Source organism: Arvicola amphibius, chromosome 4, assembly GCF_903992535.2.
Source record: "Arvicola amphibius chromosome 4, mArvAmp1.2, whole genome shotgun sequence".
NCBI classification, from domain to species: Eukaryota; Metazoa; Chordata; class Mammalia; order Rodentia; family Cricetidae; genus Arvicola; species Arvicola amphibius.
Window position 1 is genome coordinate 65,635,988 of NC_052050.1, and position 14,233 is coordinate 65,650,220.

A 14,233-nucleotide genomic window follows, 5' to 3' on the forward strand; every position below is an offset into this window, starting at 1 on the left:
AGGCGTCCATCATCAGAGAATAGACAGGGAAAATGTCTGGACACAAGGGGATGGTTTTCCGCCATAAACAAGAACAGTGATGTCATTTGTAGGAAAACACATGAAACTGGGGATAATCATATTAACAATTAGGTTTTCTCTCCTTTGTGGCACTTAGATTTTATGTAGTCATATAAAACCAGGTATGTTTATATAAAATAAAAGTAGCAATGAAATTGTCTAGAGGTCCAAGGAGACAAATGAAGGGGTAAGAGAAGGGAAGGGAGGAGGCGTGGAGTTGGGGGTGATGGCTCCACTATAACGTATATATGTATGAAAACTTAAAAATTAAAGTTTAGAGAAGGGAGGAGGTGGTCGGAGGACAGATGTCTCTCTGCTCCATGACGGGATAATTCCGGGAAAGACGAGAGCATTTCCTGGTGCTCCTTCAGCTGAGGCTTGGGCTGGCTTTGATCCATCGATTGCCTCATAGAGAAGACCCTAGCCAGAGACACAGTGTTTAAACTGACACACCACACACAGGCTGCTGCATCTGCTGTGACAGGCGTGAATATCACAGCACACCTGACCAGATGTCCTAAGACTTCTTCTGACAGGACCCAGGATGCTGGGCGAGCAGAGCCAGCTTGTTGGAGTGGAAAGGACTCTCAGGTGTCCTCCAGCGTGCCGCTCAGCCCTGAGTTCCCTATCGGGTGAGGGGCAAGGCTGGCGGCAGGGCAGCCATCTTCAGTCTGTTTATATATTACATGTCCAGCCCTATGCTATTAGTTCTGCCTTTAAAGTAAGAGATAGCTCCTGACCCATTGAGCCACCTCCCCCACACTGCCCCTAATATACACACCACTTACAAAGAGGCCTGTGAGGTGGAATCGATGTGTATGGCTGAGATTACACAGTGAATGGGGGAACTTAGATTCCAGGCTGCTGGGGACCTTCTCAGAGATCTGACCTAAGTATTATGTAGTATTGGTGGGTGTACAGATGGGTTCACAGCCGGGGACATCTCTCAAGACTCTGGGAGGCTCATTTAATGCTCAGAGGGAGCTGCCTCTGTGTGTGTAATTCAGACAGCCATGCCTGAATGAACCAGAGGGATTTTACAATTCTGTAGCTCCCTGGTATAGAACGCCCTCCACAAGGGCAACACAGACGACTTGCTTCCCCAGGGATGGGGATCACTCCATTTTTTGGGACACTCTGCATCAGTGGTGACAAGTTTAGTGCCACTAAGTCCTTGAACACCAGAAGCAGTGTTCTGAGGACCTAGGAGCTGAATCACACGATAACCAGAATCATGGCTTCTTAAGATCCTAAATCATCAGGGCTGACGGTGTGGCTCAGTTGGTAGAGTGCTGGCCTAGCATACACAAAGCCGTAGGTTCTGTTCCCAACACTACATAAACCAGCTGTGATAGTACACTCCCACGATTCCAGAATTTGGGATGTCGAGGTAGAAGGACCAAAAGTTCAAAGTCACCCTTGGCTGCAGAGTAGGTTTGAGGCCAGTCTGGGCTATAGGAGACCCTGTCTCATAAAAACAAGCCAGGGCAGGTGAGATGGCTCAGCACGTACAGACACTTGCTGCCAAGCCTGATAACCCAAGTTTGTTCCCCAGAACTCACATGGTTGGAAAGAACCAACTTCTGAAAGTTGGCTTCTAATGTCCACATATATGCTATAACCTCTTCTACTCCCCTTCCCTCCCTTCCCTTCCCCTCCTCTCTCCTCTTCTCTCTCTCTCTCTCTCTCTCTCTCTCTCACTCTCTCTCTCTCTCTCTCTCTCTCTCTCAATGTAATAGGAAGATTGAGAATTTGAAAAATAAAATAAGCAAGCAAACAAACAACCCATGAAATTATGTTGCAGATGAGAAGATTCAGGATCAGTTAGGGCAGGGCACTGTACCTGAAAGTCTTCCTTATCCACAGACCCACCGTTTATAGGATGGGCCTGTCACTGAGACATGCTGGCACTGAAAACCAGGTCTCACATATGTGCCCTCGCTGACTTCATCCTCATAAATCGGAAAAACTGAGAATCAGTGAAGGCAAGTTGTGACCTGAGGCCACACAGCTGGTCCTCTTCTGCGAAGTGGGGCTGGGACTCATACACAGATTCTCACAGGGTTTTATTCATGAACAGATGTGTATGACTTGATGTTCCCCACACGATAGTCCAAAGTGGGCCCCTCAGCCTGTGTTCCCTTCCTGTCTGTCTGGGCCTGGGCAGCTGGGGAGTGTCGTGCCCCACCCCAGACAAGTACCTGCTAGCAGCCTTTCAGAAGAGCGTGGAGCGGGACCAGCAAGCTGAGAGTCGAGCGTAGACCTGCTTCCTGTTCCAATGGGGCATGGCTGGACTCCCTCCAGAGATGCCAGTGGGCCCCAACCTCACCCCAGTCCTGGCTTTGGTTCATTGAGAACTAAGCACTCACCAGGTTGTACGCAGGCACCAGACACTGTGGTCAGTATGTTCATATTCACATTTTTTCTTCATTTTTGTAAAAGCCAGTGGGCAAGAAGCTCTTAACAGCCCATCTTCCAGACAAGGAGAGCAAGGTTCCCAGAGGTCAAGTAAAAGACTCAAAGCAATACAATTGACTGAGGGGTGGTGCTGGGACTGAGGCCCTAAGAAGACACAGCATCACTTTCTGGTAGCCCAGATGGAGGAAAGTCCCTGGCTGTCATCCTCACTCTGTGACTTTGGGCAAACCCCTTTCTTCCTGTGGGACTTTATTTTCCTTCCTCTCCTTTAGACTTACCTATTTTTAATTATATGTATACATGCGTGTCTGTATATGGGTTTGTGCTCATGCGTTCATGTACCGGTGGAGGGCAGATAAGTGTCTTGGGTCCCCTATAGCCAGAGTTACGAGTGGTTGTGAGCCACCGACTGTGAGATCTAGGAAGCAAACCGTGGTCCTCTGGAATTTTGACAAGCGCTTTTAACTTCTGAGCCATCTCTCCAGCTCCTGAAAAGAGGGGGCCATCTTTAAAGATTAGTTTCATTGTCTTCTCTCCTGACTCCTAGGCCCAGAGCCTTTCATTTCCAGCGGATGTCAATTGAGCTGGGCGTGCACCCAGTACTGATGCCTGTGTGCCTAGGGGATCTCATTGCAAATAAGGGCTCAAGCACAGAGTCCTTGTCTTTGGAGAGCGCAGCGTCATTGGATGGGGACAGTCATTGGACAAACAGGGCCATGAGAAAGACCCTGAAGAGACAAGAGCGGCATTGGGCCGGTGTTTCAAACAGGGGTCAGGAGGCAACTTGAGGTGAAAAGCTGCTGTCAAGAAGGAGCAGACTTTGCAAGAGCCTTATGTAGAGGAAGTGGAAAAATCAAAGGTCTTGGGGCAGCTCCCCTTTAAAGTGTTTGCAGAGAGAAAAGGCAGCTCCAGGACAGTGGTAGCTGAGGGGATGGTGTGATGGCATCACCAGGTGGTTCCAGGACATTTTATGCCATCCTAAGGTGATTAGATCATAATCTAAGATTTATGAAAAAATTTGAAAAAATTTAACTGGTAATCAATCAATACGAAGATATGGATTGCTGTACCTTTTTTTTCTTTTTACAAGAAGTCTCATGTAGTGCTCCTGGGTATGGGAGGGTGAGGCAGGGAGGCCTGGGTGCCTATACACCCTGCGAGCATGCTCACCTGTTGGGACCAGGTCCCAGGAAACAGCCCTGTAGGCGCAGTGCCCTCCCTCCACAAGCTGCCTGCCCACTGTGGCTCTCTGTGGGTCCTCTACTTTGCATGTGGGCACATGCATCAAGCTGCCACCCCAGGAAGCATCTCTGTGCCTCTCATCCTCAAGGGAGACCCCGTGGCCACCTCATCCCTACAGTGCATCTTAACGGGTCGGCTTGGCGCCTATGCCGGCTGAGCCTGCTCTTGTTGGGACCTGCCCATTGCTGGTGCTGACCCAGGGGAACAGGAAGCGCCCTGCACAGCGGGACAAGCAGAGCTGCCAGAGCGGGCTGCAAGCACCTGGCTCCCTGAGCTGAGGATTCAATACTGGGCAGTAAGGGCTCTTCTGGCATTTCAGCTTCAGAGATCACGCCATCCTGTGAGAGGTGGGGCCTGAATGATCGGGGTCACCTCTTGCTTGCGGGGCTGGAGAGTGTAGTCCTGTATGGCTTCTGCCTGGGGCTGCAGGACAGAATAAGGTAAGAACAAGGGCGGGGGGGGGGTGAGGAACACTGGTCTGGGGACCCCCCAAGTGTGGATGGCTGCCTCCGTCCTGCATCCTTTTGCTGAGGTGCTCAGACTCTAGGCACCCCAAGAAGGTCTTAAGGGACAGACGGAAGTGGTGACGCTCAAAGGGTGGGCTAGATTCTGCCCCTCTTCTGCCCCGGGCTTCCAGAATCCGGGTCAAGTGGGCTTTTCCATTCCCGCCTCCCACCTCAAAACATTTCCTGCAGGCTGTCAGGGAACTCTGTGCCCTGTTCACTGGGGACTCTGAGAAGAGGTGGCGCCCGCCTTTCCCCCTTGCCCTGGAAGTTTAACTATTCGGTGCCTTTGAAGAGCGAGATAACCAGAAAAACGAGTCTGTCCCGTCTTACCCAGGAATGCTCCACACATGGCCCGCAGCCAGGGTGTTCCTGGGAATGGGGTTCCCAGGGGCAGACCCGGCTTCAGCCCTCTCCCTGGGCTCCCAAACTGGCTTCTACCCCTGGATCTTTGGTGCAGGCTCAGCTCTATGGGACACCGGCAAGGCAGTGGAGAGGACAGAGAATCCAGGAGGTTAGTTCAAGGAGAACCAGTTTCTTGGACTAGTTCAGACCTGGCCACCCACCATCCCCAGAATGGGACTCTGCCATGTGAGCCGGGCAAGCCCCATCCGCAGAATGGGACTCTGTCCATTTGCACATGATGACAGAGTCCCTTTGAGTTCGGTCTGGCTGTGACATTTCCAAAATCTATGAGTTGACTATTTGGAGTTAAGCTCTGTCTGCAATGGGTAGGGGTGGGCTAGGTGTCCCTATGCCTGGGACAGGGGAAACAGTCCAATCTGTGACTACAGAAGCTCCATTCTAGCTCCCTCATTGTCTCCTGATAGGTGCGAGATCCTGGACTCAGCCTTCCCGTTAATAATGGCTAATCTTGTTAAAACTTCCGACAGACCGAATCGCTGCTAGACCACTCACCTTCATTTTCCCCTTGCATTTACACAACATGGCTATGAGATAGAACCACCCACACACTGTTTTTGAAAGTTAAGGTCTCTGGTTGCCCAGGCTGGCCTCAAACTCACTATGTAAACAAGGATGACCTTGAACTTCTGATCCTCTTACTTGTACCTCCTCAGTCCTGGGATTACAGGCATGCACCACTCCACACCTGAGTGTTAGTAACAAATCCAGCATTTCATGCCCATTATGCAAGCACTCTCCTTGATGTAACCCTACTTTCAACCCTAAATAATACACTAACATAGATATTAAATGTTTTGGTTTTAGTTATATGTGTGTGTATGTATGTATGTATGTATGTACGTATGTGTTTGTGTATGGGTTTGTGCAAGTGAGTAAGGATGCCTGCAGAGGCCAGAAGAAGGTATCAGATTCCCTGGAGCTGGAGTTAAATGCAACTGTGAACTGCTTAAATTGGGCGCTGGGAGCCAAACTCTCGTCCTCTGGAAGAGCAATATGTACTCTTGACCACTGAGCCATCTTCTCCAGCCACATCTAGATAACTATCTTTATCCTATGTTGTGGAATAAGGAATCAAGGTTCCCCAAGGTCAGGGACTAGCTGGAGGATTACCTACTGAGCAAATGGGGAGCTGGGGTTGAGATCCACGTAGCCTGGTGCCACATCTGGGATCTTGACGGCAGCGCCTCTCTGTAGTCCCTATATGCACAAACAGTTCAGTATGGCTCTGGCTCGGCACCAGTGGAGGAGTCTTCCCGAGAGAAACTGCTAGACTTGGATCCTTGGCTAAGAGTTGGAGCAATTTTACCTTCACAGAGTATCCACAGAGGTTCCTGGGGTGGGGGGATGAGGAGGGGGTCCAATGAGTAATCAGAACTAGGATATATCCACAGGAGGCCCCTGAGAGGGTATTTCCTTCCAGTTGTCTGTGTTCTGACCCCGGGGAAGTCAGATGGAGGCTCTGTCCACAGGAATGGGTGGGCAGCAGGTGCAGCTGTGCTTTTTATTCTGCGCTCACCCTTACACTATTGAGGAAGGGGATCTGGGGAATGAGAGGAGGAATAAAAGAGGCTAAGCATGGTTACATACATTACAATTATGAAAGTATGAAAATGTCATAATCAAGCCAGTTATTAAGTACAATTAATATGTGCTTTTAAAAAAGAAAGAACCATGGCAATGGGAGCTGTTTCCTCCCCAACTTGAAGCCTTTCCCTCTTTTTATTCAGGAACTCTTCACCATGACTCTTGTCCTGCTGGGTCTAGCCATTCTGTTGCTCCACCGCACGGCCTGTGAGAAACCCCTGGAAGAAACCATTCTTCCCTTGGCTTGGCGCTTCACACATTCCCTGTATAACGCCACCATCTACGAAAACTCGGCTCCCAAGACCTATGTGGAAAGTCCAGTGAAGATGGGCATGTACCTGATGGATCCCCAGTGGGTGGTGAAGTACCGGATCATCTCTGGAGATGCAGCCGGAGTGTTTAAGACTGAAGAGTACGTGGTGGGCAACTTCTGCTTTCTTAGGATAAGAACCAAGAGCAGCAACACGGCGCTTCTCAACAGGGAGGTGCGAGACAGCTACACGCTCATAGTGCAAGCGTCAGACAAGAGCCTGGAGTTTGAAGCAATGACCCAAGTGGTGATCCACATCCTGGACCAGAATGACCTAAAGCCCCTCTTCTCTCCGCCTTCCTACAGAGTCACCATTTCTGAGGACAAGCCCCTCAAGAGCCCCATCCTCAAAGTGACTGCCACGGATGCCGATCTGGGCCAGAACTCTGAGTTCTATTATGCCTTTAATGCCAGGTCAGAGGTGTTTGCCATCCATCCCACTAGTGGGGTGGTCACTGTGGCTGGGAAGCTGAATGTCACATGGCGAGGGAAGTATGAGCTCCAGGTGCTGGCTGTGGACCGCATGAGAAAAATCTCAGAGGGCAATGGGTTTGGCAACTTGGCTCCCTTGGTAATTTACGTGGAACCTGTGCACAGGAAGCCCCCAGCTATCACCTCCGTGGTCATGGCTCCCTCAGATGGTGATGAAGGTGACATTTATGCCACTGTCACGGTGGATACAAATGACTCTGGAGCTGAAGTAGATTCCCTGGAGGTGGTTGGTGGTGATCCTGGAAAGTACTTCAAAGCCCTCCAGTCCTATGCCCAAGACAACAAGTTCAACTTGGTGGCAGTCAGGGCTATTAACTGGGAAGAACATCCGCATGGCTTCAACCTCAGCTTCCAGGTCCACAGTAGGAACAGGCCTCCTGCCCACTCTCCCATCAGGGCTTTCCACTTCCCACCCTCCAGACTGAACAACCTCAGATTTGAGAAGACAATTTACAGAGTAAAGCTCAGTGAATTCTCCCCTCCCGGAAGTCGCGTGGCATTGGTGAAGGTCACCACTGCCCTCCCCACTTTGCGTTATGTTCTAAAGCCATCCTCTGGGAACACGGTATTCAAGCTCAATGCTCGCACAGGCCTGATCACCACCATGAAGCGTGTGGACTTCAATGACCGAAACCAGTACCAGCTCCATGTGAAAACCTCCCTGGGCCTGGCTACCACCACAGTGATCATTGACATTGTAGACTGTAACAACCACGCGCCAGTCTTCAACAGGTCTTCCTATGAAGCCACCTTCGATGAGAACGTCCCTCCTGGTACCAGTGTTTTGACTGTGACAGCCACAGACCAGGACCACGGGGACAACGGACATGTCACCTATTCCATTGTTGGCCCTAAAACTGTCCCATTCTCTATTGACCCTTACCTGGGGGTCATCTCCACCACCAAACCCATGGATTATGAACTCATGAAAAGAATATATACCTTCCGGGTCCGGGCATCAGACTGGGGGTCTCCTTTTCGCCAGGAGAAGGAGGTGTCTGTTTCTCTGAGGCTCAAGAATTTGAATGACAACGAGCCTATGTTTGAGGAAGTCAACTGTACTGTGTCCCTACGTCAAGATGTACCAGTCGGGAAATCGATAATGGCTGTGTCCGCCATAGATATGGATGAACTTCAGAACCTAAGGTATGAAATTATGTCTGGCAATGAACAAGACTATTTCTATCTTAACCATTTCTCAGGGGTGATCTCTCTCAAACGCTCTTTTATGAATCTCACTGCCGTTCGACCCACCAACTATTCTCTGAAGATTACGGCCTCTGACGGCAAGAACTATGCATCCCCCACAACTCTGAAAGTCACTGTGGTGAAGGACCCTCACTTTGAGGTCCCTGTACAGTGTGACAAGACAGGAGTGCTCACGCATATCACAAAAACCATCCTCCAGTCCGCCGGGCTTCAGGGCCAAGAGTTGGGTGAAGAGGAATTCGCCACCCTCAGCAACTATCAGATCAACTACCACGCTCCCCAGTTTGAGGACCACTTCCCCCAGTCCATCGACATTCTGGAGCAGGTGCCCGTTAACACCCCTTTGGCCCGCCTGGCAGCCACTGACCCAGATGCTGGCTTTCACGGCAGTCTGGTCTATGTGATTGCGGATGGCAATGAGGAAGGTTGTTTTGACATTGAGCTGAAGACGGGGCTGCTCACGGTGGCAGCAGCCTTGGACTATGAGACCACCAGCTTCTACGTCCTCAATGTGACTGTGTATGACCTGGGCACTCCCCAGAAGTCTTCCTGGAAGCTGTTGACTGTGACTGTGAAAGACTGGAACGATAATCCACCCAGGTTTCCTCCGGGTGGGTACCAGCTCACCATTTCTGAGGATACAGATGTTGGAACCACGATCGCAGAGCTGAAGACGAAAGACGCTGACTCAGAGGATAATAGGAGGGTTCGCTACACTCTGCTAACCCCCACAGAGAAGTTCTCTCTCCACCCACTCACCGGGGAGCTGGTTGTCACAGGACACCTCGACCGGGAATCAGAGGCTCGGTTCATACTCAAGGCAGAGGCCAGGGACCAGCCCATGAATGGCCACCAGCTCTTCTCTGTCACCGATTTGATAATCACATTGGAGGATACCAATGACAGCCCTCCGCAGTGCATCACACAGCACAGTAGACTGAAGGTGCCAGAGGACATGCCCCTTGGGACAGTCTTGACGTTCCTAGATGCGTCTGACCCTGACCTGGGCCCTGCAGGTGAAGTGAAATATACCCTGGTGGATGACGTCCATGGAACCTTCCGGGTGGAGCCCATGACTGGAGCTCTGAGTCTGGAAAGAGAGCTGGACTTTGAGAGGAGGGCTGGTTACAATCTGAGCCTTTGGGCCAGTGACAGTGGGAAGCCTCTAGCCCGCAGGACCCTCTGCCATGTAGAAGTATTAGTCCTGGATGTAAATGAGAACCTCCACTCTCCTCGCTTCTCATCCTTTGTATATCAGGGCCAGGTGCAGGAGAACAGCCCTGCAGGAACCCCGGTCATGGTAGTCACTGCCCAGGATGATGACAGTGGCTTGGATGGAGAACTCCAGTACTTCCTACGGGCTGGCACTGGCCTGGAAGCCTTCAGCATCAACCAAGACACAGGTACTGGGGTGAGGTACACGGGGTGCCGGGGCATGGAGAACAGTGGGCTGAAAGGGGACACAGGAACAACACGGGGGAATTCACCCTTCTGATTCTTGTATTTTAGGTTTGTCTTTATGAGGATTTTTCCTGCAGATTTTTTAATATAGATTCACACATACATACACATGTATGTGTAAAATATATATTATATGCATATATTAAACATACATATCCCATTTATGAAAGTGATACATGATAGTTATATATCTCTTTTTTAATTTTTGAGACTATAATTTAATTACATTTCCCCCTTCCGTTTCTTCCCTTCAAATTCTTCCATTTATCCTTCCTTGCTCTTTTTCAAACTCATGACCTCTTTATTATTTATTTATTTGGTTTTTGAGACAGGGTTTCTCTGTGCAACAGCATTAGATGTCCTGGAACTCACTCTGTAGACCAGGCTTGCCTCGAACTCACAGAGATTGGAATGCCTCTGCTCTCCCGAGTGCTAGGATTAAAGGTGTGTGCCACCACTGCCCAGCGACCTCTTTTTTTCTTTTACTAATTGTTATATGCATATATAAATATATATTCCTAAATATAATATATTTAGTTCATATAATGCTGCCTGTCTATATGTGTGTAAATTTTCAGGGTTGACCATTTGGCACTAGACAAAGAATTGGTCTACTCTTCCCTGGGAAAGGCTGCTTCTCCCATTCCCAGGCTTCCTTAGTTACCGATAGTTCTGTGTGTAGAGACCTCGTGGCCTTCTCTACATCCAGTTTGGCATATATGTTCCTTGATGTCCTTGTTCAACTCATGCTTGGGTGGTCACGTTAGTGAGACTCTGGATGTAGCTTCTCATGTTAGCAGGAAACTCAATCTGACATCAAACGCATGACCTTCTGACTGCTACACCCTTTCCATGCAATCTCCTACAGAGTTCCCTGAGCCTTGGGTGCAGGAGTGTTTTGTAGATGCATCCAGTGGGATTGGGCTCCACAACTCTGCGTTTTGCTGGGTTGTGGTTTTCTGTAATGGTCTTCATCTGTTGCAAAGAGACGCTTCCTTGCTGAGGGAAGAAGGCTCTACATATCTGTGGATAAAAGGACAAATGTGTAGATTGTGGCGAGGGATTATGTTGGATTAGTAAATTAGTGGTTGTGGATTCTCCTCCAGGATCCTTGACTTCACCAGCAGTGAATAGTCAGCTAGGTTTCCAGCACCAAGCATGCTCTCCCTCTTGCTGAGCAGGTCTTAAGCCCAATTAGAGAGCTGTTGGCTACCACCAAAGTATGCTTGCCACTGCTAAGGTTATTGTGCCAGAATGCTTGCTGATGTGGTTCATAGGAACTATAGCTGGGTGAGACTGTTGGTTGCCTCTCTCCTTTGGAAGCTTGCATGGTGACTTCTGGTACTACGAAAGCTAGTTAGTCCTCAGGGAGGGGGCTTTCAGGTCAGTTCCAGCTCAGGGGCCTCTGGGCCCTGTTTTGGAAGTGCATGGTGTTTTCAGCAATTGGGACTCACCTTCCACCTCTGGCAAGTAACCAAGGGCAACAGCAATAGAATGTGTGTTTTGAGATTCTCCTGGACAGCCCTGGCCAACAACTTGAACAAGGGCTTCTCGGGTCTGCTGTTAGGGTTTCTGTTAAGGTGGTCTTTGGCTCTTAGAGGGAGCACTATCAGCCCACATAACAAAGGTTCATTAAATCTCTACATGAATATTATACACAGAATTACGTGTACTAGGTGTTTGGGTATTTTGTTTGTTTGATTTTTGGTAAATAGTTAAGAGCACGATTTCAGACATCCTTATTTGCTATTTTGCCCACTTCCCTTTCTTCTGAATTAATCTCCCCACACACTAAAAGCCCCACTTTTCCATTTCCCCAGATCACTGTACCCTGCTATTCTCCTTTGCCCTCCTCCCTCCTTCTATATTTACGCCCTCCCTCCTAAGAAGCCTCCCTCCCCGACTTCCTGGATCAGATCATGTGTACACTGCTACTCCCCACGCTACTGCACCCCAAGCCCCATATCCTGGCAATGATCCGGTTATGCTTTCCTGTGTTCTGTGGTTACTACAGCCGATGTACTCACACATGAAGGTTTGGAGCTAGGAGCCTCCAATAAGAGGCAACGTGCAACATTTGTCTTTCTGGGTCTGTGTTGTATCATTCAATACGATCTTTTCTAGTTTTACTCCATTTACTTGCAAAGTCCATGCTTTCATTTTTCTTTAAAGCTGGATAGTTTCCCGTAGTGTGTGTGTACCACATTTTCATTACCCAGTCATCAGTGGTGGGACATTTATGTTGTTCCTGTTCCCTAGCTATTGTGACTAGAGCAGCAATAAGTGGGGCTGAGTAAGTATCTGTGGGATAGGATGTGGCGCCCTTTGGGAATACGCCAGGAGTCACGTATCTGAGTCATTTATTTCAAGTTTTTTGAGAATTCTCCACCCTGATTTCCAGTTTGCAATCCCACCAACAGTGAATGAGGACTCCCTTTCCCCACGTCACCGCCAACATTCGTCGTCACTTGTTCCATTGATCTTTGCCATTCTGGCTGGTGTTTTGAATTGCATTTCCCTAATCGCTAGGGATGATGAATGTATTTCTTAGTCGTCTCCTTCTTCTTCCTCCTCTCTATTCAGATCCAAGACCCAGTTTTTGAATGGGTCACTTGAGTTTTTTACCATTTTTTTAGTTGAATATATATATATATATATATATATATATATATTCTGGATATTAATCCTCTGTCATATGTAGAGCTGGCAAAGATTCTCTCCCATTCTGTGGGCTCCCTCTTCACCCGGTTGATTGTTTCTTTATCTGTGCAAAAGCTTCGTAGTTTTTTGAAGTCCCACTTGTCAGTTGTTGGCCTTAATTCTTGGGAAATGGAGTCTTACTCAGGATGTCTTTCCCCACACCTGTGTCCTGTAGGCCCTGCCTATGTTTTCTTCTAGTAGTTTCGGTGTTTAGGCTTCAAATTTAGGCCTTTGGAGTCAGTTTTTGAGCAAGGTAATAGATATGAGTATAATTTCATTCTGCATATGGACCTCCTGATTTTCCCAGTATCACTTGTTGAAAATGATTTCTTTCTCTAGCATATGTTTTTTTGACATTTTTGTCAAATATTAAATAGTTGAAGTTACATACATTCGTGTTTGAGTCTTTGATGTTGTTTCTTTGGTCTACATGTCTGTTTTTGTGCCAATACTATATTATTTCACTACTATGGTTCTGTAATAGATCTTAAGGTCTTGAATTATAGTTTGTTTCCAGGGCGAAGGGCAGGGTTATGTGGTAGTCCATTTAATAGACTCTAGACCCAGCTCTCTCAAACTCTCTTTCCTTCTCCCCTCTCACCCTTCCTCTTCTCTCTCTAGGGTTTTTCTGTGTAGCCTTGACTGGCCTGGAACTCTCTATGTAGATCAGACTGGCCTCAATCTCACAAAGATTTACCTGCCTCTGTTTCCCAAGTGCTGAGATATTGAAGGCATATACCATGCTCAGCCCTAGCTCTTCTTCTTACTTGCTATATAATCTTGATCAAATTTATGCTTCCTATCTGGGCCTCAGTTTCCCCATTTGTTACCTCTGGCAGGCTCTGCTTTGATTGTGAGTCTAGACCCTGCCCCTTGTGCAGACCTTGTCAGCTGAAAGTGACCAGTGAGAACTTAAGATACAGGTTTCTTATGCCCAGTTAGAACCTCACGTTCTAGAGCAGAGCTGGCCCTTTTAGGTAGTTTGTAGAATACATGCACTAAAGAATGGAGCTAAGCCCCTAAAGCCATGAAGTGATGAAGTAGAGAGCAGAAACATATTCCTCAAACCTCTAAACTTCAATGTGAGGATCCACCAGGATTGAAGGACTGTCGGGATCAGGTTAAGGCCAACAGTAGGACATCCCACTTACAGAATGTGAGATGGCTAGCTGGAACTTGGGTTGAAGCAGTTGGGCACAGCTGGTAAACTTCTACTGTCTTCTGGAAGCCTTGTATATGTCTGCATGCCAGAAGCAAGGGCCCGTTTGAGCAGAGACAGAGAGGTTCTACTCTGTGGGACATCAGTTCCCCCTGTGTCCAACTCAGCATCTCCCACCTCATGCTGACAGCCCTATCCTCTTTCCTTGGGTTGTCAGTCAGCATCCTTTCCACAGTACTGATCAGTGGATGTTCGGTAGGGTGATTTTTGTTCTTGTGCAATTTGTGTGTGTGTGTGTATACATGTGTATCTGTGTGTATGTATATCTGAACACGTGTTTATGTCTGTGTGCCTTGTATATACATGTGTGAATGTGCCCATACATGTGAGCAGGCACAGTGAGGCCAGAGGCTGATGATAGGTTTCATCATCTGTTGATCTCCACTTAATTGTTGGAGACAGTCTGTTATGGAACCCCAAGGCTCACTGATTCAGCTAGCTTGGCAGGCAACAAGCCCCACAGACTCCTCTGCCTCCACCACCCCTCTTCCCCAGAGCTGAGGTGATGGGCACCCACCACCGTACCCAGCTCTTATGTGGGCACTGGAGATCTGAATTCAGGTTCTCATACTCATACAGAAGGTACTTCACGGATCCGCCTCCCCAGCC

The 14,233-nt window shown here is 48.5% G+C and overlaps 1 protein-coding gene across 1 annotated transcript in view; it reads left to right on the plus strand.

Moving 5' to 3' along the window:
* Positions 1 to 6,388: 6,388 nt before the first annotated feature.
* The window catches only part of Fat2 (FAT atypical cadherin 2), a 62,143-nt gene continuing 54,298 nt past the window's right edge, over positions 6,389 to 14,233 (plus strand). Inside the window, exon 1 of the mRNA XM_038328763.1 lies at positions 6,389 to 9,647. Within this exon, the coding sequence (XP_038184691.1) occupies positions 6,389 to 9,647 (3,259 nt within the window). The remainder of the gene's footprint in view (positions 9,648 to 14,233) is intronic.